We start from the raw sequence: 25,825 nt of genomic DNA, 5'->3' as shown, positions 1-25,825 counted from the left end.
GAGAGTTCCAGAAAAACATCAATTTCTGTTTTATTGACTATGCCAAAGCCTTTGACTGTGTGGATCACAGTAAACTGTGGAAAATTCTGAAAGAGATGAGAATACCAGACCACCTAACCTGCCTCTTAAGAAATCTGTATGCAGGCCAGGAAGCAATAGTTAGAACTGGACATGGAACAACAGACTGGTTCCAAATAGGAAAAGGAGTACGTCAAGGCTGTATATTGTCACCCTGCTTATTTAACTTATATGCAGAGTACATCACGAGAAACGCTGGGCTGGAAGAAGCACAGGCTGGAATCAAGATTGCCGGGAGAAATATCGATAACCTCAGATATGCAGATGACACCACCCTTATGGCAGAAAGTGAAGAGGAACTAAAAAGCCTCTTGATGAAAGTAAAAGAGGAGAGTGAAAAAGTTGGCTTAAAGCTCAACATTCAGAAAACGAAGATCATGGCATTTGGTCCCATCACTCCATGGGAAATAGATGGAGAAACAGTGGAAACAGTGTCAGACTTTATTTTTTTGGGCTCCAAAATCATTGCAGATGGTGACTGCAGCCATGAAATTAAAAGACGCTTACTCCTTGGAAGAAAAGTTATGACCAACCTAGATAGCATATTGAAAAGCAGAGATATTACTTTGCCGACGAAGGTCCGTCTAGTCAAGGCTATGGTTTTTCCAGTAGTCATGTATGGATGTGAGAGTTGGACTGTGAAGAAGGCTGAGTGCCGAAGAATTGATGCTTTTGAACTGTGGTGTTGGAGAAGACTCTTGAGAGTCCCCTGGACTGCAAGGAGATCCAACCAGTCCATTCTGAAGGAGATCAGCCCTGGGATTTTTTTGGAAGGAATGATGCTGAAGCTGAAGCTCCAGTACTTTGGCCACCTCATGCGAAGGGTTGACTCATTGGAAAAGACTGATGCTGGGAGGGATTGGAGGCAGGAGAAGAGGGGGACGACAGAGGATGAGATGGCTGGATGGCATCACTGACTCAATGGACGTGAGTCTGAGTGAACTCCAGGAGATGGTGATGGACAGGGAGGCCTGGCGTGCTGCGATTCATGGGGTTGCAAAGAGTTGGACACGACTGAGCGACTGAACTGAACTAAACAAAGTCATTCAAAAAATTTCATTTTTTGAGGCTTGAGAAATCCCTCAACCAAATACATTTAGCCTAGTACAAGTTAGAAATATAGAGGAAATAAAGATTACAAGAAATGCCATCTTTTAAAAAAATTATTAAAGTATAGTTGATAGACAGTGTGTTAATTTCTACTGCGCTGCAAAGTGATTCAGTTACACACACACATATATATACATACTTTTCCGTTATGGTGTATTGCAGAATATTGAATATAGTTCCCTGTGCTATACAGTAGGACACTGTTGTTTACCCATTTTATATATAATAGGCAGCATCTGCTAATCCCAAACGCCCAATCTATCCTCCCTGCAACCCCTCCCTCTTGGCAAGCACAAGATGTCTGGTTCTCTATGTCTGTGAGTCTGTTTCTGTTTTGTAGATAAGGTCGTTTGTGTCATATTTTAGATTCCATATATAAGTGGTACTGTATTTGTCTTTTGAAAAACATACTCTGTTTTTGGCTGTGCTGGGTCTTTGTTGCTGTGTGGGCTTTTCTCTAGTTGTGGCAAGCAGCGGCTAGTCTCTAGCTGCGGTGCGCAGGCTTCTCACTGCAGTGTCTTCTCTTGTTGCAGAGCGTGGGCTCCAGGGTGCACAGGCTCAGGAGTTGCGGCTCCTGGGCTCTAGGGCACAGGTGCAGTACTTATGGTGCACGGGCTTAGTTGCTCCAGAGCATGTGGGATCTCCTGGATCCGGGATTGAGCCCATGCCCCTGCAGTGGCAGGTGGCTTCTTTGCCACTGAGCCACCAGGGACGCCCCTGTCTCTCTTTTTGACTTGCTTCATTTGGTGTGATAATCTGTAGGTCCGTCCATGTTGCTGCAAGTGGCATGGTTTCATTCTTTTTAAGGCCGCATGATATTCCTCTGTGTGTGTGCGTGCGTGTGTGTAGAGAGAGCTTTATCCATTCATATGTCAGTGGGCAGTTTAGGTTCTTTCCATGTCTTGGCCATTGTGAAGAGTGCTGCTATGAACACAGGGGTGCGTGTTTCTCTTCAAATTAGAGTTTGGTCTGGATATATGCCCAGGAGTGGGATAGCTGGGTCACATGGCAGCTCTACTTTTAGTGTTTTGAGGAACCTCCATACTCCATCCTCGTTCATAGTGACTGTACCAGTTTAGAATCTCACCAACAGTGTAGGAGAGTTCTTTTCTTCACACCCTCTCTGTCATGTGTCATTTGTAGACTTTTTAATGATGTCCATTCTGACTGGTGCGAGGGGTACCTCATTGTAATTTTGATTGCATTTCTCTAATAACTAGAGATGATGAGCATCTTTTCATGTCCCTGTTGACTATCAGTACATCTTCTTTGGAGAAATGTCTATTTAGGCCTTTTGCCCATTTTTTGATGGGGTCATTTGTTTTTGAGTTGTATGAACTGTTTGTATATTTAGAAAATTAAGCTCTTGTCAGTTGTATCATTTGCAAATATTTTCTCCCAGTCCGTAGGTTGTCTTTTTGTTATGATGATGGTTTCCTTTGCTGTGCAAAAGCTTAGAAGCCTGATTAGGTCCCATTTCTCTGTTTTTGCTTCTATAGAAATGCCATCTTAAGATAACCACTGCTAATGTTTTGATATGTATGCTTCTAGACATTGTTAGAGGTTACTCTTAACTAGGGTTCTAATCTCGTTCATCCATTATTATAGCTGTGTGACCTTGAACAAGTCACTCCACCTTTCTGAGCCTCCCTCTTTGAGTTTCCCCACCTACAAAGCATCAACTTCTGGTACTTGTGGTGTTTGAATAGAAAAATGAAATTTGTGAGAACCCCTTGTTCATAGTTGGTGCTCAATTCAGTCCCCTCTGTGCACACATGCTTGTTTTCACTGCCCCTTCTTTTAGGGCTGGGCAGGTATTTTTAAGAAGAGGTCATGCTGACAGTTCACAGATCGAATCACCACTCGTGTCATGTGATACCTTTTCTACTAAAAGACTTCAACACTCTTGGAAAACAAAACAAGTAACCCTTGAAATATTTGCATTAAAAATAAAAAAAACTCCCTGCAGCTGTGCGTGTTTACGTATGAAAGTAAATGCATGTCTCTGCCTCCTGAGAACATGAAAGGATGCTTTGAACCTCCTTTGGAGATTACCTGTAAATGTAGTCGGGGGCAGACTCCTTTGCCCTAAGGCGTTGTGTGACGTTGGGTTGCACTGGGTTAAACTGTAGTCCTGCCTTTTGGCCATGCGTTCTCTGTTTCCTAAATCCCACCCTGGCCAGCGAGTAGATGAAGCGCTATGTATGGTTTCGTCTCCCAAGCACATCATGAAGTCCTGTTAACTGTGGACATCTTGACATCTGTGGAGATCCTGGGAGGAGAAGAGCTTGCTTTCTGGGGGTCCCTAGGGCGCAGGCTTTCTGAGTCAGGCTGCATCACTGACCACACAGGTGTGACATTTTCAGAGCCTGCACAAGCAGTCACGAACTATTCACAAGTGAGATAAAGACTTAAGAACACGCTTGTGTGTGTGTGGAGGTATGCACACATTTTTTGGTTTTAAGTCAGCCCATGCTAGGGACCTTCTTATTGGGAGCATGAGTGTATTTAATCTTCTTTATTTCTGGCCATACTGCATGGCATATGGGATATTAGTTCCCCACCCAGGGATTGAACCCATGCTCCCTGCAGTGGAAGCTTGGGCGTCTTAACCACTAGACTGCCAGGGCCAGTCCCTATTTATTCTTTCGAGGTTATAAGTTTGAAACCCTATTGTGGAGAACTGGTTTTGATAAAAAGATAAAGCAATTTAAAAATAATTGGCAAGTCAAGTGAAGGGCATAGAGGGGTTGCACCTTTGAAAGAGAAAGTAAAAATATGCAGGAAATTTGAAGCAGCAACAAGACAGACGGCCGTGTGTGTGACTGTATTCACATGAAGGGCTTTGGCCCTTCTATGGAGAGCCTGCTTCTGAAATAAATCCTTGCTTGTGACCCCATGGTCCTCCTGGGTCAGGAAAGCCAGACATGAATGATGCACTTGATGGAGGAGGTAATTGCAGTCAGTAAATATTCATAAAAACAAGAGACTGAATCCCTACCCCTGCCTTTTGATCAGAATTGCAGTGAAGCAGTGTTTGAGATTCAACCAGGCAATCCTAAAGGAAATCAGTCCTGAATATTCATTGGAAGGACTGATGCTGAAGCTAAAACTTCAATATTTTTGCCACCTGATACGAATAACTGACTCATTGGAAAAGACCTTGATGCTGAGAAAGACTGAAGGCGGGAGAAAGGGATGACAGAGGATGGGATGGTTGAATGGCATCACCGACACAATGGACATGAGTTTGAGTAGGCTCTGGGAGTTGTTGATGAACAGGGAGGCCCGGCGTGCTGCAGCCCATGGGGTTGCAAAGAGCTGGACACTCCTGAGCAACTGAACTGAGTGTTTGAGGTCTAGCTCCTGGAAGGACAGGCTTAAAAGCAGACCAGAAAAGGAGAACTGAGTCATAGGGACCCACGTCCTCAGTCAGAGAGGCTGTTTGTAAGGTGGTTCCTCTCAGTTCCACGGAGATGCCCTCCACCTTCCTGCCATCACCACATGGGTAGCTCGGGTGGCCTGCGTCTTCTGCATCCTTCCCAGAGTGTGTCCCCTCTCCTAGGAACAGGCACTTCCCTCCAAGACCAGCCCTGGGCTCTGTCACGTCTCACCTGAGGACTGACCCGGCTTCCCAGGGCCGCTGCTTCCTTGCCTTTCTCTGTTGGGTGGGCGGCTACCCCAGGCCCCGTGGCTGGCCTTTTCCTCCTTGGGCCTCACACAGGCCACACTGCCAACAGCAGGTAGCAGCCTGGTTATTTTGTGCCTCTCATACTTGTAAGAAAACCCAGTAGGTCTGTGTCCTGTGGTTTTATACTGGGTCCCTGGTGTTGAAACATAACCCCCACGGCCAAACTGTGCCAGCAGCCCATGGTGACAGGCACTGAACCAGTCAGGGCGCTCTGTGGGTCAAGTGGGTTTCAGGAGCCTGTGTTTGACTTGAAGGAAACTGGGGACCTTACAAGGAAGTGACAGGGAGGCACAAGGCTCAAAATATAAAGGAGCAAATTCAGTGTCCTTTGTGGCTCATGAAATACCAGTGCTCTTGTGCTAAATAAATCTCACTTCATGCCGGGCAGCGGAGAGAGGTGATGACTGAATGTGAGTTACGTGGGGATGGCCAGTGGCCAGGCATGTTGTACGGGGGCTGGTGGAGGTGAGGTCCGGCCCCCCGATCCTGCCTGCTCAGTGGTTCCTGCATCCTAAGCGGAGTACTGATGCCCGGTGGCGGAGCGGGGGCAGGTGGTGGGGGCAGGGTGTGTGTACTGGCCTAAAACATGACTGACGGGGCCTGGGAATGGCAGGTGCAATGGTGAGGGTATTGGCACAAGTTGGGGTGCCCAATGCAGAGGCCAAACAAACGGAAACACTGGAGTTTGGAGCAGAGAAGGTTTAATCGCAGGGCCATGCAAAGAGACAGCGGCTCATGCCCTAAAAAAACCTAAGCTCCTGGAAGGGTTTTGGCAAAGCACTTTTAAAAGCCAGGTTCGGGTGTGGGGGGAAGATTGCAGGGTCACGTGATCAGCTTGTGCACAATTATCGTATTGGTTGATGGTGAGGGAACAGAGTGATGTCACAGGGGTTCATGTTATTGGTCCTAGCCTGGGGCTATGTGCTCATGGTCATCAAATATTAATAGAGTAGTTAACACCTGTTTGGTGGTGGGTTTTCGTATCTGCAAAGCAACTCAAGAACTGTGCATCAAATAGGGGCTTCTCTGGTGACTCAGATAGTAAAGAATCTACCTGCAATGCAAGGGACCTGGGGTCAATCCCTGGGTCAGGAAGATCCTCTGAAGAAGAGAATGGCAGCCCACTCCAATATTCTTGCCTGGAGAATTCCATGGCCAAGAGGAGCCTGGCAGGCTACAGTCCATGGGGTCACAAAGAGTTGGACACGACTGAGCAACTAACACTTTCACTTTCATATCTGCAAAGCAACTCAGGAACTGTGCATCAAATACTATTATCTAGGTACTTCAGAGAGTAGCTTGAGCACACAATACAGGGGGAGGCCTGTCTCCCAGGAAGGGCCCCATGGGGTCCTGCTGGGTTGCAGTTCCTCTCTTTTTTTCTGATACTCCTCAGCCTTGAGGAGAACAAGTTTTTGAACAAGAAAAGGAATAAACGTTCAGAGAAGGAGGTTAATCGTAAACTTGACAGAGCTACCCACACAGTCTGGCTTGGTTACAAGGGGAGTGTTGGGCCTGGGCTCTGCTGGTTGTGTGGTTGTCTCCAGGCAGGGTGGCCAGAGCGGACTAGGCCGGCAGACACCATCTCATTCCCCGCCCAGGGGAGATGGTGGGGGCTGGGAATGGCCTGGCCCAGCTCCCACTGACCTCCTCTCTTTGCTCTTCCCCTTTTTGAAGGACGGAGGCTGCACGTGTCCAGGAGATGTCGCCAAAGCCTTTGGTAAGAGGCCGTGGAGGGGAGGGAGCGTGAAGGGAAGGGGGCGGTGAGCTCCCTGAGGGGGTGCCGGAGGGAGGGGGCAGACACGTTGGGAGAGGATCGGGGCCAATCCTGAGTTTCCTCTCCCTGGATCTCAGCCTCTGATTGGCCCTTTGATTCTAATTGGTGTCAGAGCAGGCGGAGTGCCCAGGGATAGATAGTGGGCAAAGTCAGAGCCCAGAAGTCACCGCTGAGAAGGCTCAGGGGACCCGTTGGAAGAGGACTGTACCAGGTCTGATGCCCCACGAAACTTCAAACTTCAGCGAGGGGGTGTTTGGAGCCTAACCTAGGGTTAATATCCCCAGGGAGGGACTGAGATCCAAGCCGCAGTTTCACATACCAGATGCTGAGGAGCCTGTTTCCCACTAGGGGGCAGCAGCTTCCGGCTGTGGTCTGGTGGGGCTGGCCCACGGGCCGGCTGGCCAGGTGTTTTCTTGGGAAGGCACTGGGCCATGCAGCATCTCTGCAGGCTGTGCCCCGTGCCCGCCACTGAACCTTTGCCAACTGCGGTCCGCAGCTGTGAGGTGTACCAGCCAGAGGCAGCCCCTCCTTCCTTTCCTGATAACAGGACCGGGTTTGCTGCTGGTTTATTTTTTTCTTTTTCGCTGGAGGGAACTTTTCTGCCTTGGGCACCCCTCAGAGATGCTGCAGGCCCCTCCTCTCACCTGTAAGAGGTGACATCCCCTCTTGTCCTTCTTTACTGCTGTTTCAGTTCAGCCCGTAAATCGTCTTAGGTTCATGTTTTAAATTATTTTTTCTAAATATTTAAGTAATTCTAAATTATCTAAAATGAGTTCATTTTTAAAATTATTTTTCGAATGCTGCTCATGACAATGCCGGGGGCTGTTCTTAGCAGCTAGGTTTTGTAGCAACCCTGGAGAACGTGCAGGGGACGGAGGCCCCCAGAGGCGAGTGACAAGCTAAGGGTCCCGGACTCGGGGGCGGAATCGGGATTCCGGCTCCACTGGTCTGTTCACTCACCTCTTTTAATAAGGATCAGCAGCCAAGGACATTTCTCCTGTGGGGTTTTCAGCTGGATGTACTGAACACTGAAGGGTGTTCTGTCTCGGGCTCCCCTCTAACAGTGCACACGGGCACCCTGTGCAGAGTGGTCTCTGCACTCAGGTGCTGAAGGCTTGCCCCCACCCCCATTCCAGGAAGTGTAGCCATGCCTTCGGACGGAGAGGAACCACTTTAGGGAAAAATGCTCGTTGGGAAAGGACACAAGAGCGTTCAGAAAGGGAAGTGATTGGAAGCCACTTCAAAGCACTGCTTCCTGAGTTGTGGTCATCAGGAGGCCTGACCGGACACCAGTTGTCCCTGCCCCCTTATCATCATGGCAGGGGGACGGAGGAGCTGGCATTTGTGTTGGGGACCCTGCAGGGAAGTCGTCAAAGCTTGCTGCCAAGTCGAGAGGCCCTATGTCTTGCTTGCCTGATTGCCAGGCCCAGGGTCCAGCCTTGCAGAGCCGGCCTTCTGTGATGCTGGACAGAAGGGCCTGGGACACCTGAGGCACACGTCAAAGTCCTCTTACAAATATTTAAGCGACCAGCTGGAAGTGGTCAAGGCCAGTTTTTAGGGGAGTCTGTGCTTGCTCCTTCTGGTCCTTCATCCTGACTGTGTAACACTTCTGTACCCTGATATCCCCCAATTCTGAATGTAAACCCTCAGTAGGATGGTCAGGATGGCGAACGGTGACTGTTTCTATTTCTTCCGTGTATGCCTTCTACTTTCCTGACAGCTAGTTGCGCCACCTCTGCCATGTGCTGTGATAAACTCTGAGGACAGAGCAGTGAGCCAGCCCGGGTCCTACCACTCCTGGTTCGGATCCAACATAACCTCCAAAGGCCGCTGCAACACCCCAGTGTCCTCTGTACCTGTCCTGGAAGTTTCATGTAATTTGGTGGTTTATATGCGTTGTTGTTTACACTGGAAGTCAAATGTTTATCACAACAGAGGTGTGAGTCGAGTTTTACAGGATATATCTATAGGCAGATGTGTGTATATGTTTTATGTACACAGACATACACATGTGTACACACAAATGCACACACATATACATATATGTACGTACAGATTTCTCTCCTCCATGCCCAAGCTCTAGGGCAGGAAGTTCTGTCTGTTCTGAGGTCCCTTCCCATCTATACAGAGTGTGAGAGTGCTGAGACCTTTTGGTAGACCAGATGCCCAATGGGGACATGGCAGAGGACTTATTGTATTAAGTATGAGATTGGACAACACACTGAGATGCTGCTCACTTCTAAAGTTTCTCTGATTTTAAGAGAGTTAGACCTGTGAAAGATGGTCATAGGAAGTCAACAATAACCATTAAGGATTGCCAAGTGTACCAGTCACCAAGCTTCAGTAGGCTCTGTTGCTCAGACTGTCTGGTGCTCGTCTGCTCCTAACTTTTTTCCCCTGAGTAAGGAATTCGAGCTTTTTCTCACTATAGCCAGGAGAGACGGGGGGGTTGGTAGCCCTTGCATCTTTCTGGAGCTGATTTTTCCCTGACTCGTTTCTCTGCTGCTTCTTTTTGTCCCCACTTTGGGGTACAGGGGCTGGAGCAGATTTTGTCATGCTGGGAGGAATGTTTTCGGGCCATACTGAGTGTGCTGGAGAGGTGATCGAGAGGAACGGACAGAAGCTCAAGCTCTTCTATGGGATGAGCTCAGAGACGGCGATGAAGAAACACTCAGGAGGGGTTGCGGAGTATAGGTATGTGGGGGTTGGATGGGGAGTGGGCACAGCGCTATAACTGGTGAGGTTACATTCCCTTGCTTCTTACAGAAATGGGATGGAAATAGGTCTCAAAGAGCACAAGTTGGTTTATATTATGGTGGCTTCCCTTGTAGCTCAGCTGATAAAGAGTCCACCTGCAATGCAGGAGACCCTGGTTTGGGATAATCCCCTGTAGAAGGGATAGGCTACCCACACCAGGATTCTTGGGCTTCCCTGGTGGCTCAGCTGGTAAAGAATCCACCTGCAGTGTGGGAGACCTGGGGGATGGAAGTAGGTCTCAAAGAATACGAGTCTGTTTATATTATGGTACCGTGGGAAAGGCCTGGGAAACATTTTTAAAATTAAGAGATTTAATTAAATAACTGTATGGCTTACATTTTTTTAATTGAAGTATAGTTGATTGACAGCATTGTTAGTTTCAGGTGTATGGCAAAGTGATTCAGTTGTACATACGCATACTTTTTTTTTCAGATTCTTTTTCCTTATAGGTTACTGCAAAATACTGAATAGAGTTCCCTGTGCTATACAGTAGGTCCTTGTTGGTTATCTACTGTAAACATAGCAGTGTGTACATATCAGTGCCAGACTCTGAGTCTGTCCCCCATCTTCCTTCCCGGTAACCGTAAGTTTATTCATAAATTTATTCGCATCATTCTTTTTAGATTGTGCATAGAAGCCGTATCATATGATATTTGTCTTTCTCTGACTTCTTAGTGGGTCCATCCATGTTGCTGAAATGGCATTATTTCATTTTTAATGGCTGAGTAATATCCCATCGTGTACATGTTATATGTACCATGTATTCTTTATCCATTTATCTGTCGATGGACATTTAGGATGCTTCCATGTCCTGTCTATTGTAGACAGAGCTGCAGTGAACGCTGGGGTACATGCATCCTTTAGAACCATGTTTTTCCCCAGATATATGTCCAGGAGTGGGGCTGGATCATACGGTACCTCCGTTTTTACTTTCCTAAGGAGTCTCCATACTGTTTCTATAGTGGGTGTACCAGTTTGCATTCCCACCAACAGTGTAGGAGGGTTCTCTTTTCTCCACACCCTTTCTAGCATTTACTCTTTGTAGACTTTTTGATCATGGCCATTATGACTGGTGTGAGATGATCTCTAAGATTGAGCCACATGAGCTACTTGTAAATTTTGGAGAGTAATCCCTTGCTAGTTGCCATCATTTGCAAATATTTTCTTCCATTCTGTGGGTGGCCTTTTCATTTTGATTATGGTTTCCTTTGCTGTGCAGAAACTTTTTTTGAGTTTAATTAGGTCCCATTTATTTTTATTTCTATTACTCTAGGAGATGGATCAAAAGATATTGTGATTTATGTCAAAGAGTTTTACCTATGTTTTCCTCTGAGTTTCCTAGTATCAGGTCTTACATTTAGGTCTTAAATCCATTTTGAGTTTCTTTTTGTGTATGATGTTAAAAAATGTTCTTTTTTTCCCCACAATTTTCCCAGCCCCATTTATTGCAGAGGCTGTCTTTTCTCCATTGTGTAGTCTTGCCTCCTTTGTCATAGATTAATTGACCATAGGTGTGTGGATTTATTTCTGAGCTTGCTGTCCTGCTCCATTTACCTACATTTGTTTTTGTGCCAGTACCATATTGTTTAGATAACTGTAGATTTGTATATAGTGTAGTCTGAAGTCAGGGGGCCTGATTCCTCCAGCTTCATTTTTCTTCTCAAGATCACTTTGGCTATTTGGGGTCTTTTGTATCTCCATAGAAATTGTAAGAATTTTTTGTTGTTGTTCTGTGAAAAATGCCATTGCTAATTTGATAAGAGATTGCATTGGGTAGTATAATCATTTTGACAATATTGATTCCTCCAATCCAAGAACATGGTTTCTTTCCATCTATTTATATCATCTTTGATTAGAAAACCCATCCTGGCCTCTTTCAAATCAGCCATAATTTTTATCCCAACTAGCATTGGCAGTGTTTGGGGTCGAGTTGGAAATGGAATTAGGGGTATGTGTGAGTAGTTATGACTTTTGTTCAGCTAGCCCTGGAGGGGAACCCACTAGGCTTCCAAGGGGCTAGGCCAGAATATCCAAGCCTTGTCCTGAGAGAGCCCCTGTGGAGCCTGGTGTGAGTCAGGCTGAGTCAGGCTGAAGGGTCTCCCACTGCATGTGAGATGGGGTGGGTGAGACCCCCTCACGGAGGTCAGACCTTTTGGGAAGAATGCCCTGGGTCACCTGCAGCAGCTCCCACAGGACTCGCCCCTGCCTGCAGGCTGAGACAGTTGACACAGGCAGCTTTTGTAGGCATTTAATCACATCAGTCTGCGGTAGGGATGCTCATGTCTGCTTATCTGTTCCACTTCCGTTTTAATTGTTTGTACGTGTGTTTAAAGAACGTTGTGGCAGAGTTTGCTCACCACCTCGCCCTCCTCCAGAGTCTGCCATTGCTTCTCATCAGAGTTGACAGTGATGACAGGCTGCACCATGTGGACGGGCTCCTGAATCCTTAGAAGAATGGGAATTCAGGCCCCTTTCCATGGGCCGATACCCTCAATTTCCTACCACTTATTCCACACCCAAAAGCTTATCATGAGGATGTGGGATTTGGAGGCATTATGTAAGGTCTGAGCCAAGCTCAAGGTACACAATTCAGTCACTGAGATATTTCAGGTGGGCAGGCTGGTGGGAGGGGTGGGGTCCCCCACCAGAGCTCTGTTCCTCGGGTACTGGTAGTCTAACTTCACTCCTCTTTCTCTGCAGTCTTTCTCTTTTGGGGGGATTCTCAATAAGAAAAAGATATTGTAGTTATGGGGACAGCAGGGTGGGAACAAGGAGCTGGGGGCTACCTTCGTACCTTCATCCTGGAAGCTGCAGACAGTTTAGGACAAGAGGGACACCCCGTCCCACGCAGCCTCCAAAGGACTCTTTCTCCTGTGTGATGACTAGTGGAGGAGGCCAGACAGTGTCGGGGGAGAGAGAGAAAGGGGTTTACTGCCTCCCCTTCGACCTGAACCTCTGCCAAGCAGCTTAATGCTTTACCAGTACCACTGTTCAAGGGCCTGTGCCTTCTCCCATGTGCTGGACTGGGAGAGGAACCATTGTGATTGCGTGGCAGCCAGATGCTGTGCCTGGAGGACTTTTTTTCCCCTCTAGCCACTGCATCTGTTTTGGGTTTCTAAGAAAAGCAGGTAGGGAAGGCCAGACCAGGCTAGAGCACAAACAGAAACCAAGGAGCTGAACAAAAAACCATCTTCTGTGATTCCAGCAGGGTTTAGACAAAACAGAAAATAGAAGATTCGGGAGTACCAAGACTCAGTTCCGGAAGTGGATTCAATCAAATCTTAGACACGGAAGGAAAGTGCTGAAGGAGTGAGAAGCGTAATCCAGAGGCAGCGCGAGCCCTCTAGGCTGCATCCGTGTTCCGTCTCTGCACCCCCCTGGCCCGCACCCTGCCCCCCATCACCTGATCTCCTCCGAAGACTGGTTCTCCTAGTTTGACAATGTATTTAATTAAGGCAGAGTTATTTATGCTTTGCTAGTTCCTTCCCAGTCATGACCCATTTAGTTCTCACACTGTCCTTGGGAGACACATCCAAGCCCTTCATTTTACAGATGAGAAGACTTGGGCGTCAATGATAAATGACTTGCAAAAGGTACCATCGCCACTTAGAGAAGAAGTGATGCTGAGGATCTGGAGGGTGTCTGTAAGCCTGGGGAGGCCATGGAAATGTTTATTGAAAAATGAAGTGGTTATCATTTCTGGCACATATGCACATGTTGGTCTGTGATCAGAGAATACAGCAATACCAGTCATCTTGGGTGTGACCAGTGACCGGCTTCATGAACTTGGTGCTGTAAACTAGCCGCTAGGCCAGCCCTTGGTCTGGCCAATGGTTTGTGTTTTTGTTTTTTTTTTCCTTAATTTTTGTTGGACTATAGTTGTTTGTATACCATGTTGTGTTTCTGCTTTACAGCAAAGTAAATCAGCCATATGTATACCCATATCCCCTTTATTTAGACTTCCCTCCCATTTTATTTCTGCTTTGTAGATAAGTTCCTTCCTACCATTTTTCTAGATTCCACATATACGTGTTATTGCATATTTGTTTTTCTCTGACTTGACCTCACTCTGTATGGCTGTCTCTAGGTCTGTCCATGTTTTTGCATGTGGTACAATTTCATTCCTTTTTTATGGCTGAGTAACGTTCCATTCTGTATATGTACCACGTCGGTAGCCATTCTTCTGTTGATGGAGATTTAGGTTGCTTCCATGTCTGGGCTATTGTAAACAGTGCTGCAGTAAATAAGCACTGAGGTGCCTGTATCTTTTTTGAACTAAGGGTTTTCTCTGGTATATGCCCAGGAGTGGGATTGCTGGGTCATAGGGTAGCTCTATTTTCAGTTTTTTAAGGAACCTCCATACTGTTCTCCTTCACCCAAGGAAAGGGCTTTGCTTCAGGTAGGTTTATTCCAAGGCATTTTTATTTTTTGTCGCAATGGTAAAATGGTATTGTTTCCTTAATTTCTCTTTCTGATCTTTCGTTGTTAGTGTATAGGAATGCAAGAGATTTCTCTGCATTAATTTTGTATCTTGCAGCTTTACCAAATTCACTGATTAGCACCAGTAGTTTTCTGGTGGCCTCTTTAGGATTTTCTGTGTATAGTATCATCATCTGCAAACAGTTTTACTTCTTTTCCAGTTTGCATACCTTTTATTTCTTCTCTGATTGCAGAGGCTAGGACTTCAAAAACTAGGCTGAATAACAAGTGGCGAGAATGGACATCCTTGTCTTGTTCTGGTCAATGGTTTAAACTGCTAGATCTTACCTGAGGGTAGTCTTGCATGTGTAGATTTCAATGCACAAGAGTTAATACCCTTTTGAAATTCTAGGTAATGACTTTTTGATCAAGAGATGCTGTTTTTTCATGTGAAGAGACCAGCTAGAGTTCCGGTATTTGGTAAATTGTTAGAATTTCCAGATTTCCTGACCCTTGGATGGGGGGGTAGAGTTTTGTGTGGACTGGAGATTCCCTTCTTGCAATGCCCCTTCTAACGCAAGTCTAGATGGTATCTTCAAAACCTGCAGTAAGGGGGTGTGACACAGAATCTGGCAGTGTTGCTTGGTGGCCTTAGGAAGAGTGGGACAAGGACTCAGCTGGACAGTCAGATGTGGTTTAATGTTTGTGCCATGAGCCAGACCTGGATTTCTAAGTGTCACTCAGAAAACATGAAGGATGCTTACCAAAGCCTTGTGTGCTGAGGAGGTCCTTAGTTCTGCTCTGGGTCCACCTTGCAGAGGCCCCGCAGCACATCTAGGCGTGGTGATTTGTGGAGACGCAGGGAGGTAAGCTGAGGGGTGCCCAAGAGAGGCCGTGTGAGTGGAGTCACTTACCTTACTTGTGGAGGTCTCCATGTAACCTCACCGTGCCTGTCCATTTTCTCTGTCCCTTCTTGCTCTCTCGATTGTCTCCTGTGAAGATGCTCTGTCTGATGCCGATTGGAGGGCTGGCAGGGGTACGGGGGAAGGGGACACTCTGGGCTTGTTCTGTTATTGGTTAGGGCGGGCCAGCAGGAGAGGCCATGGTGGGAGGTAGCCGGGAGGTCTGTTCCCCTAACCCCGTCGGTGTTCGTGACTCTGGGTCAGCTGGAGGCCCGTGTACAGATTAGCAGAGGATGGAAAGGGGAGGGGGCTGGTTTCCGATGGAAGGTGTGGCGTACCTGCAGGAGATGGTGGGGTGCGGGCCGGGTCTGCAACTCTTCCAGGAGTTGCTGATGGAGACTTTGTGTTCCTGGGACTCTGGGCAGTCAGCAGCCAGGTTGTGCATCTTGGGTGGGAGGAGTGCGTTCACCTGAGATGCTGGCCTGACCCACGTGGCGTGTGCAGCGAGGCCGAGGTCCTCCTAGGGTGGGTTGGATCAGAGGGTGGCATGCAGCCGCCCAAGTGCCTTGGGGTGGGTTCAAGTGCCAAAGCTGGGGATCCTGGCTGGGTAGTTCAGGGAAAAGAACCAGACTGAAAGAAACACCTCCTTTTTCTTCCAGAGCCCCTGAGGGCAAGACTGTGGAAGTGCCTTACAAAGGTGACGTCGAGAACACTATTCTGGATATTCTCGGGGGACTGAGGTCTACCTGCACCTACGTGGGGGCGGCCAAACTCAAAGAGCTCAGCAGGAGGGCGACGTTCATCCGAGTGACCCAGCAATACAACACCGTGTTCAGCTAACCCTGCAGACGAGGCCACCTCTGGCTGGCGGAGGCGTCCACACACGCCTGCTTTTCCATCTCCCTCCTCATGTTAGGGCAGAGGTTCCAGCAGGTCCTGGGGTGTGGGGGGCCCCCCTCCTCCTCCCATCACCTGGAGGCTGCAGGGCTCCCCTAGGTCTAGGGGCCCAGAAGTCAGGCACTCAGTGGGTCAGCGGTTGGAGCTTACCTACCCAAAATGTGTAACCTCATTGGTAAAACTAAAACTCACGCCTTTTTTTTTTTTTTTTTTTAAGAAAATGGTTTCACTTTAATATAATGTTACAAAGACTTGCTTGCGTGCTGGAGTTCGCATTTACAGGACCACGTTGTTGGGGGGCTGGGGGTTTTCTGCTTCCTTCCCACGATTGGCTCTTGGTGGTTAAGGTACCTGGGTGGGCAGGGTGGGGGGAGGGGGCCGCAGCCAGGGGAACCAGCCCCTGCTCCATCCAGCTCACAGGTGCTGCAGAAGAATGAGAGCAATCACCTGGACAGCTGAACTTGGTTTCCTCTCGGTGTCCCCAAGGTGCGGGGACGCACTGACGCCACGTCTCTTACCCATGCCTTTGGGGAACAGGGCCTCCGTCACTGTGCTCACGCTGCTTCTAGTCTTGTCCTGGGTTTTCGTTCGGTTCGTTTTCCTCCATCTCTCCCCCCCCCACTCAGTTCCAGGCTGTCCTCTCTCTTAGAGAACATTATTTTAAGGAAGTTCCAGGGGATCTTTCCAGTGCAAGGTTATCCACTAAAAAGTTGGCAGGTAGAGTCCCAGTGAAAAGCAGCTGAAGCCTTGACATTGGTTTAGCATCACAGCTAGCATCCCCTCGTCACAGTGATGAATACTCTCCAGGAGGGACCGTGGGCATGGCTAAGGGTCCATGCATTCATTGGTGACATTTGTACTTTCTTGGAGAAAAGACTCACTCATGGCCTTGGTGGGAGTCCCACCCCAGTGCCCGGTGACAGTTGTCTAAATGGTGAACCCGCATGCATTAATGATGACCGGCCACTTCTTTTGAAGCATTACTTGAGTATTAGGACTGGGAAGTGTATGCAGCCCAGGATGTTTTGCTTCATTTCCTTTTAAATGAGGCTAAAGAAGCAGATACAGGAGTTAATTTTTCTTTGGAGAGACAAGTGACGGCCCTAGAGGAGAGAGGAGCCACTCCTTCCTGCTGCGTGAGAGCGAATTAACAGCCTGACGTTCCTGGTGACTGACACTGTACGAGGAATCTGAACAAACCACCACACTTCAGGGACTTACAGGCCTGAGTTTATAGTCTTTGTTGTCCATGCGGTTGCTCAGTTGTGTCCGACTCTTTGTGACCCCATGGACTATAGCACGTCAGGCTTCCCTGTCTTTCACTATGTCCCAGAGTTTGTTCAGATTCATGTCCGTTGAGTTGGTGATGCCATCCAACTATTTCATCCTCTGTCACCCCCTTCTCCTGTCCTCAATCTTTCCCAGCATCAGGGTCTTTCCCAATGAGTCAGCTCTTCGCATAAGGTGGCCCAAGTATTGGAAAACTTCAGCTTCACCATCAGTCCTTGCAATGAATACTCAGGGTGGTTTTCCTTTAGGATTGACCAGTTTGAGCTCCTTGCTGTCCAAGGGACTCTCAGGAGTGTTCTCCAGCATCATGATACAAAGGCATCAATTCTTCAGCGCTCAGCCTTCTTCGTGGTCCAGTCTTACAGTCTTAGAAGAATACGTTAAAAAATTCAGCAACTTGAGCTCTGTGGTAATACTTTTTCCTCCTAAATCCACCCAGAGTAATTCTTGTAGGAACACAAATGCCCACACACCTGAGGGTTTGAAGGGTACTGAACCTCTGGCGGGATGTGCATTGCTGCTGGAGGTACTCCACCTTTTCTGTCTGGCTGTCTGAGGTGTGAACCCCTGTAACCTGAGCTAGATGTGTGTCACACTCGAGCCCTTGAGTTCATTAGTTTTAAGAGATCCTTCATGGCAAAAGAAGGGAAAGAAGTGGAGGAGAAGTCTTAAAGCTCTTAAAAAGGGACTGCCAGTAAGTAGTCAGGAAACTTCCAGAACAGCATCCTTCATACTCCTGTCTTGACTTGGGGCTGTCCAGTCCTATCTGTGAGGACGTGTGCCTGCTTTATCCATCTCGTGCAAAGACTTTCCAGACTACCCGCTCTGTTTCCACCAAGGGGAGTGAGGCAGGTTCCTCACTCACCTGGTTTATTTAGGGAAGCGAAAACATGATCGCAGAAGCCAGAACCTCATCAGGAACATGTTGAAGCAGAGGTCTCACTTCTAAGGCTCCCTGACCCTCTGCAGGTTCATCCCTGCCTCCAGTAGCAGTGGGCGTGGGGGAGCCTGCCCTGGACACCCTCAGACCTGCTGATTGTACAGGGCTTCCTGTGCGCTGTAGGCTCCTGGTGGTTTTAAGGTCGACCTTGTTGCCGCCTGTGAAGCAAAGGCTTTCCTCTCATCAACTGGACTGGCTCAAGTAAGACTCGCAGCTCTTGGAACCCAGACTTGTCAGGACCATTAGCAGCTACTATTACAACAGCAGAGCAGGCGGCGGTTCAGACTGCTGTACCAGAGCGACCCACGTCAGCCCAGACCGTTCTGGAAGATGAGGGCTTGGACAGCCTTGTTGTCTGGGTTTCAAGGCTCAGTGCATCACTGCTAATTTACACACCCAACATTCGTTCACGCTAGCATTCTTAGTACAACAGGACCTCAATGTCGCAGGGCTAACAGCAGAGTCCTGGTGAGATGTCCCCATACACCGAAGCAAGATGACTAACAGGACGGGAGATACCCGTCCCTGCCTGGGGTAAGCAACAACACTGAACTGGATGCCAAAAGTTCTCTTCCAGCACTGCAGAACCTGAAGGCTGGGAGGATCGGACAGCCACGCGTGCAGATACAGGCAGAGGGCCTTACCTGCCTGGGTCCTGGAGGAATTCCTTTCTGGGGCAACTGCCAAGTCTCCTTCATCTGAGAGCGGGCACCGTGCAAACCTCTGAGTTTCTAACAGGCATGAACTCCAAGAAATGAACTTTCCACCTTCAGACCATTAACCAGTGTATAGCAAAGCTTACAGAAACATATCGATAATGCTACAAGCCCACAAAGATGGCAAATTCTGTTGAGAAGAAAAATCTCTTGTAAACACAGCAGTGTGCAGAGAGGAGAAACAAATGGAACGAGCTGAAACATCAGATGTTGAAACCTGACTTTGATTCTCATCTCAAGCACGACCGACCCGCTTACCACTCCCCAAAATTAGTAAGAAAGGCAGAGCCTGATGTCACCCTTGCCACCACTAAAGCTACCCAGTGATCACAGTGGGTCAAGAAGAAGGACCAACACTTCCTCAGCCTCCCTGGTTTCCCAGGACCTGACACAAGGCACAGACACGTTTGCAATTGGCACGGTTATTTTATTAGTACGAGTATACTGAAACAATAAACTTGTACTGGTTTACAGACAATTTATTTAAAACAATTTTGTTCAAATTTTGAATCAAACATTGTTTTATTATAATAATGAAATAATTTCTACCTAGAAAACCTGCAAGCACCATCAAAGAAAGGGACCATAAAATTCAATAAACAGACTCGAGTGTATCCTACAAATAGACACACCACGATTAGAAAATAGAATAGGAATTCTTCCATTTTTTTTTAATATTTGTTTTAAAAAAGCTAGTGCAAGTACAATATTTTACACTGGAATTACAGAGAGTATGCACGCATATGGAAAAAAGTTCTCCTGTCACAATAAAAGCTCTTAACTATGTATGCACTTAAATTTTTCTTTTCAATAAGGTGCAAATCATCATCCCTTCCCTAGTTCTCCTCTGTACTGGCCATGTCAGTCTGATAGTGCCCTCAAAGTTCTGGTGTCTCTTTTTCCTTGGCCGGTGGGAGGCATACGATTGGAAGGTTGGTAGGTCGTGAGCTGATACTAGAAAAACATCGGTGTGACTCTCAGAGATGGCCCTGGGGCCAGGACCCCACTGGCTAGAAATTAGGACTCTTGTCTTAACCAAAGGCCACCAGAAAATGCTGGCAGGGCTCTGCTGGAGCCTTTCAGCTGACACTAATTTGGGTGTACAGGGAGTAGTGAAGGCTGAGGAGGAAAAAAAAAACAAACCTCCCCTAAAAGGCCAAAAGGGCAGTATTCACAGAACTGATGCACACAGGTATCAAGTTTAATGTTCACTGACAGTAAAGAAATTCACCCCACTCCTGAACTGGATTAATTGAAGAGTAGGCGGTTCATGTTAGGAACCAGAGGAAACCTACACACCCAGCTTGGTAACCGTTCAGACTTGCCATTTATTCCAGAGGACAGTTCCTGTTACCTCGGCAAGGATGACTGCAAACAGCACTTCCAAAGGGGGCCTTCAGACTGGCCATGGAAAAGGAGACTGGCTCATCGGCCGTCCCAGACAGCAAACGAACAAACTAAAGGGAAAGAAAACTTGGGTGAAGTCTCCAATTATCTGCAGTGGAAGACTGGAGTCCTTTCAGCTAAGAAAAGTGACGGAAATTCTTAAGAGACGGTTACTGGAGAGCTACTACCTATTGGCCAAAAGCACTTAATTTTAATACAGCTGAACCATTTGTATGCAAGTCGTGAGGACACGAGAAACTGAAGCCGCTGTTCCCTCCCGCCGTCGTACAGGTGAATGTCAGCTACCAGAAACACTGTGTGTAATGTGAGGGAGGGGCTCAGATTCTGAATTTTAAGAATTGGAGGGGGGATCTGCTCAACATCCCGCCCCTCCCCTGCCAGCTGTCCAGTTTCTGCTGGCTGGTTTGATTTCTGGACAGAATATGACTTCTGAGAAGTTGCTCCACGTTAATTTTGGCCTCTTAATGGTAAAGAAAAAAAAAAATCAAAACCAAAGTGAAACAAGGCATCTCAACTGAAATTCTTGTTTAACCCCCCACCCCCCGCCATTGAAATGAGGTGTCGGTGGGGAGAGAAGGCTGAACATTTCTGTGTGTGTGTCCTCGTGATGAGCCCCGTTTTTGTGGTAGCCAGGATCCCTTGTTACAAACACTTCTTGTTCAGAATTATATTCTTTGGGTTTACTGGAACAGGAAGTGCTGAAAATGTCAAACATCATCTCTGGAGAAAAAGGAGTTGCAATGGCTTAAGAGTTCAAACTAAGAAGGGAGCTCGGAGAAGTACTTTCGGCATAGGAATGAACAGTATTCTCTAATTGCAAAATACAGAATTACTCTCCCTCAGATGAGGGTTCTATGTAACAAAAACCTAGAGGAAGCATAGGTATAGTTGAAGAGCCTTTTAAGTAGTAATTCTTTCAGGCCATAACCATACAAATCTGATCATTTAGACATGACATATTTCTATATACAAAAAAACATGTAACTTTCAACCTTTATGCTTTTTTTTTTTACAAACAAGGTATGAAACTCATTGTTTCAACAGATCCATATCTTTCAAACACTGAATGAATCATTTTGACATTCATTTTTCTTTTGTGCAATTTTGTAAAACATTACCTGTACTCCTCAAAGTGAGTGCTTCAAAGTTTTTTTTTCTTCAGCTTCTCAAATTAGGTGTACATTAAAAAAAAATTTTCCACAAGGTATAGTGCTACAAGAAAAGATCTATCAGTAAGGTAACTTATTTGAAGCGAGGTCATCTATGTAAAAGAAATCTTAGCTCCGGAGTAGAGGTGTGCAAACAGTTTGGAGTTTCCCTATCAACAGAAACACAACACTGTCCGTGGAGGGAAAAAAGAGGAAACCAACCTAACACAATGGCATAGATAGGCATGTGCTTTATAGCAAAGTATGTTCTCTGTATAGTTATTACTGGATGTGTTCTTAAATTTTCTATTTCAGAAATTCTGGGTTGAAAACAAAGGTGGAAGCAGAGACTTCCGCTTCACTTGAAAAGCCCACACAGTGTCCTCCCCTTTGCTTTCACATCACCCTGAAGAAGCGGGATTGGGCCACGGAGACTGCTGGCCCTTTTTTCACCTGGGATTATCATGGGTGACTAGGAGATAGGACGTGCAAAGGGTTTTAGGAGGAAATGGACCAGTTTGTCGAGCTGCTTACAGTTCATCAAACAGTAGCCGTGACAACCAACACAGCTCAAAAAGCCCAGCCTTTCCGTCCCCAGAGCTCTGCTTCTTCACCCAGATCTGAAATAGGATGGCATTTAGTGTCTTCAAAAGCATTTGATATTTTTTTCTCTATGAAAGAAACAGGCTTCCTTAGTAGTCACAGATGTTAAAGGGTATTATCAATTGTTTCCTTAAAAAAAAAAAATTCCAAAGCTATACAACAAAAGTAAATTTTGGCAATGTATTTCAGTAAAGATCGAACTATGTGCAAAGAGTGGATTTTCTGATTTCTAGGAGCTACTGTTCGTCTCGAACATGCAGCATTATATTGCAATCTATGCGGTATCTAAGGAGAAACCCACAAGGTGCAGGGAATCCAAACATTCCTTGAAGTTGTACAACCCTACTCCCAGAACAGTCAAAGTGCTGCTTCTGGACACGTCAGTGTACCACACACATGCCAGCCCCGTCCCTGAGTTAGAGGTGTGAAAGGTTCTGCAGAGTTCCTTGGGGGGGAGGAGGAGGGGTGCTGCCATTTCCCGGTGGGCGAGATAACCCAACGCGCTCACCTAACAGGACACACAGAGGGTCATGATTCAGGGTGAGAAATGGGACTGAGGACAGCAATGGGGGAAAAAAAAAAGAAGAAATTCCTCCGAAAACAAACGGGGGTGAGCTGGAAAAGACACAAAATTGACCGACATAGAAAATCATCCTGAACGTCCAAATGAAAAAGCAATTTTGGATTTCCACTTGAAAAGATTTGAGGTAAGTGGTATCCATCTCTCTAGCCACCCCGCCCCGCCCCCAATGTGGCCCAAACTGAAATAATTCTGAAGTTGAAACATCCTAAGGAACAGTCATTTTATATATTTAGAAATCCCTAGAAAGAGAGGTCCTTGTTTGTTGGTGAATTTTTTTTTTCTTTTCGCCCTGACTAATTTCTTGGTGATTGTGTTCCACTGTAAACGCAAAAGGCCTGCTGTTACTAGTTTAAAAATGGAAAACAGGTAAAGAGAACAAAAGATGGGTTAGGTAAGTATTGCAAAGTGGACCCGGTACAGAGGCACATGGCTGCTCCTCACAAGCTGCGAGGCACTGTTAGGTGGGCTAGGCGGGCGCGGTGACCGGGCTGCTCTGGGGGCCTCGGCGCTCGCCCACATGTGCCAACGGGAGGAGGGCCCCTGTTCTCCGGATCGCCTTCCTATTTGGAGGCGAGAGCTGCCACAGAGGAGTGGTGGCCATTGTTCGCAGGAGGCCCGGGCCCTCCGCAGCCGCCTGCGCCCGAGGCTCGGAAGGCGCGCGCGGTGGACCACACTTCCTGCCCACGCTTGGAGGATGCACGGCTCCAAGTCTCCAGGACACAGACCTGAGTGGGTGGGGGCCCACCTACTCGAGGAAAGGACCGTGGAACAGGGGCTGATCCTGGCTCGATTGCTCAAGAGTGCGCCTTAGAAGTGAGTCTGCCTGCTTCCCGTCTGCACGCCACTATTCCTCGCGGTGAGGAGGGGAAGATTTGCTTTGTTTGCTCTTTTCTGCAACAGGGCGACAGAAACGCAGAGCTCCCCCAAAAGCTCCCTGCCCTGGGGCCTCGGCTTTCCCGAGCAGGGCAATCGCCCAGCAGGAGGCTCTCCCCTTCCTGGCTCCTTCCTTCCAGCCCTTCTTTGGCCGGCACAGAAAAAGGATGGAGAGAATAAGGAAAAAGCCAAGAGGGGCCTACCTACACTTTGTCTAGAGCACACTGATCAGACTCTATTGGCACGGAAAGTATTGCACACACTAAAGAAACAAGAAGGTGAAACAGGACAATGTTTAGAGAGAACCGATTCTGTGATAATTCCTATACCTGAAACAAAAGCACAAAAAACAATGATGATGTTCCTATTGCTCCAAACCACGCATGTTTTCCTGTTTTAGTGTTGGAGGTGTGGATCCGGTTAGTTCAATACTCAAAAGAAGCCAAAAGGTGGTGGGTGTTTCTCTGAGTCCGCCTGAATCGCTGTCCTTAGTGGTACTGATGAGGACAAAGTCTGTATGGCAGCCCCGTATTCCTCTTACCGTCAAAACAAAAAAAGAAAAACAAAACCTAATAATTGCAAGTGCCCTGAGCAGAATATATGGAAGATTAAGCAAGTTCTCTGAACAGAGACATTTAAAAAAATACAGCACTAAGTAAGCAATATGACTGCAAAAATGGACTCACCCAGCTCTCTGCTAGCATGCTGAGAGGGTAATGAACACCGAGGAAAGTCAAGGACTGGTTCTAGCAGTTCAAAACCTACTCCAATGGTTTTGGTACACCCCAGAAATGGTTTCTAAAAATCATCAGTTCTGCTGAGAGCTAAATGTGAAGGAATACTGGAAAGCCAGAATGTGGGCTGACAAGAATTTTTTTTTTTAATCTGTGAAATGGAAAAAATACTATTTTCAATGGTAAAAGAAAAATCAGGTATTTGTTCAGATTCTCTGCAGCCATTCCAAGTAAGAATATTTAAAAATTTCTCTCTCCTTATAAAACTTTTAAGCACTTAAAACGCACACTCAAAACCCACAAACAATTTTTCAGATCTCGGGATAAAAGGTCTCAACTGTGAAAGACCCTTTCTGGGTTTGTACCAAACATTAAATCTTGATTTCAGATGGAAAAAGAAAGTCATTTTGAAAATAACATTAATAACAACAACAATAATTGTTTTCTTAAAAAAAAAAAACAAACTTGCTCACATATATAAATGTCTTCATGGAAAACTCTCTCAATGAATCTGAAGAAAATTCTCAGAGTTGTCCTGCTAAGACCTGGTTTTATGTGACAGATACGGTAAGAAGACCAAAAATGAATCTTGAAAGGAACATAACCTTATAAAAGGCCTAGAGTTTAGGCAGGTTAGAAAGTAATTTTGCTACATTTATTTATGCTCGTTCAGTCCCCCAAGCCTTTCCCACAATGTTATTTGATAAAAACTGCAGGAATATCACACAAATTTATAAACTCAAGATGTGCAAATCGCAAGGTTCTTTAAAAGTTCGTCTTAAAAAAAAAACACTGGACAAAAGTGAGTATTCTTTTTTTTTTTTTCCCCATCCCTTCCCTCTCAGTTCCTCTGCCAGCTCTGCATACGCTTTTTACTCCTTTCTGAGACATCAAAGTGAAGAGTGCCTCCTGTCAGGCTGTACTTGGTGGTCATTCATTGTCACATACAAGTTCATAATTCACATTCATCCCTTGAAACCACTTTGAAACTTTCAGCATCTTGCTCCGTGAGAAACTCTGCAGAGCTGAAATGTAGTTACAGTGTTAAAAAAAAAAAAAAAGAAAGCAACTTAGTTTTTTTTTTTTTTTCTTTTCTGTTTTTCTTCCCAAAGAGTTTAAAGTGAGATACAGTACTTGTTGAATGAGAGACCAAGATGCTTGGTAATAAAGTGTGAACGGCATTTTAAGTACTTAAGAGATAGTAATATATATGCTTATCTTCAAAATCTTATTTCCTCACGTCACACTGGAATCTGAAAAAAGTGGCACCCGAGTTGTCCATTGTCATGAACTATAAACAGTACTAGAGTTAAAAGACAAAAGATTTGCAAACCCAAAGCAAAGAGCTTCTGCAGCTCTTCTGAAGGGCAGTTTGTGTCTTATCTCTTGGGAGCGAAGTCAATGCAATTAACCTGATTGGTTTTCCTAACACTGCACAGAGACCGGAGGGGGTGTTCACTTTCCCCCACCCCTGCTGCCCAGCGCCCTCCCCCCAACCAGTGCGGAGCGATGCCAGCAGGGGCCGCCTGCCCACCATGACGCCCTGGAGGCATCACTACTGCACTAGTAAAGCAGAAACGAAATCCCATGGGTGGCAGTTGCTCTTTAAAAAAATATCAGTGCAGTCAGGCCCCATAGGGGGAAATATATATATATATATATTTATCTCTATGATTAAAAGTTGCTTTTATTGTAAAATAAGTTGGGGGGGGGGGAAATGTTCTTTTACACGGTTAGCTTTCCATCTGCTGTCTGGTACCTCTCTCGGAGGCCCCAGTGCTGACTCTGCACCGGGGGAACCTCCTGAGGACATTCCCCCAGACCTCCAATCTGGTGCTGAGAGCGAGAGAGAGGGAGGCAGAGAGAAAGACACCCTCACAGAAGTGTCACCCAGGCACCC

General features: G+C 46.6%; 1 protein-coding gene across 3 annotated transcripts in view; it reads left to right on the top strand.

Annotated features, from left to right (window-relative positions):
• GMPR (guanosine monophosphate reductase) overlaps positions 1-15,809 on the top strand; it is a 59,391-nt gene extending 43,582 nt beyond the window's left edge. For 2 of the 3 annotated variants that reach the window (XM_068960506.1, XM_068960505.1), the window contains 3 exons: positions 6,557-6,599; positions 9,191-9,350; positions 15,394-15,809. In XM_068960506.1, the coding sequence (XP_068816607.1) occupies positions 6,557-6,599; positions 9,191-9,350; positions 15,394-15,574 (384 nt within the window). In that variant the 3' untranslated portion in view covers positions 15,575-15,809. Of the gene's footprint in view, positions 1-6,556; positions 6,600-9,190; positions 9,355-9,648; positions 9,686-14,502; positions 14,527-15,275 lie in introns of all 3 variants that reach the window. The other variant, XM_068960504.1, reaches the window with a different exon arrangement.
• The last annotated feature ends 10,016 nt before the right edge of the window (positions 15,810-25,825 follow it).

Source organism: Capricornis sumatraensis, chromosome 22 (genome assembly GCF_032405125.1).
Source record: "Capricornis sumatraensis isolate serow.1 chromosome 22, serow.2, whole genome shotgun sequence".
Lineage (NCBI taxonomy): Eukaryota > Metazoa > Chordata > Mammalia > Artiodactyla > Bovidae > Capricornis > Capricornis sumatraensis.
This window is presented reverse-complemented; position numbering and strand designations above follow the sequence as displayed.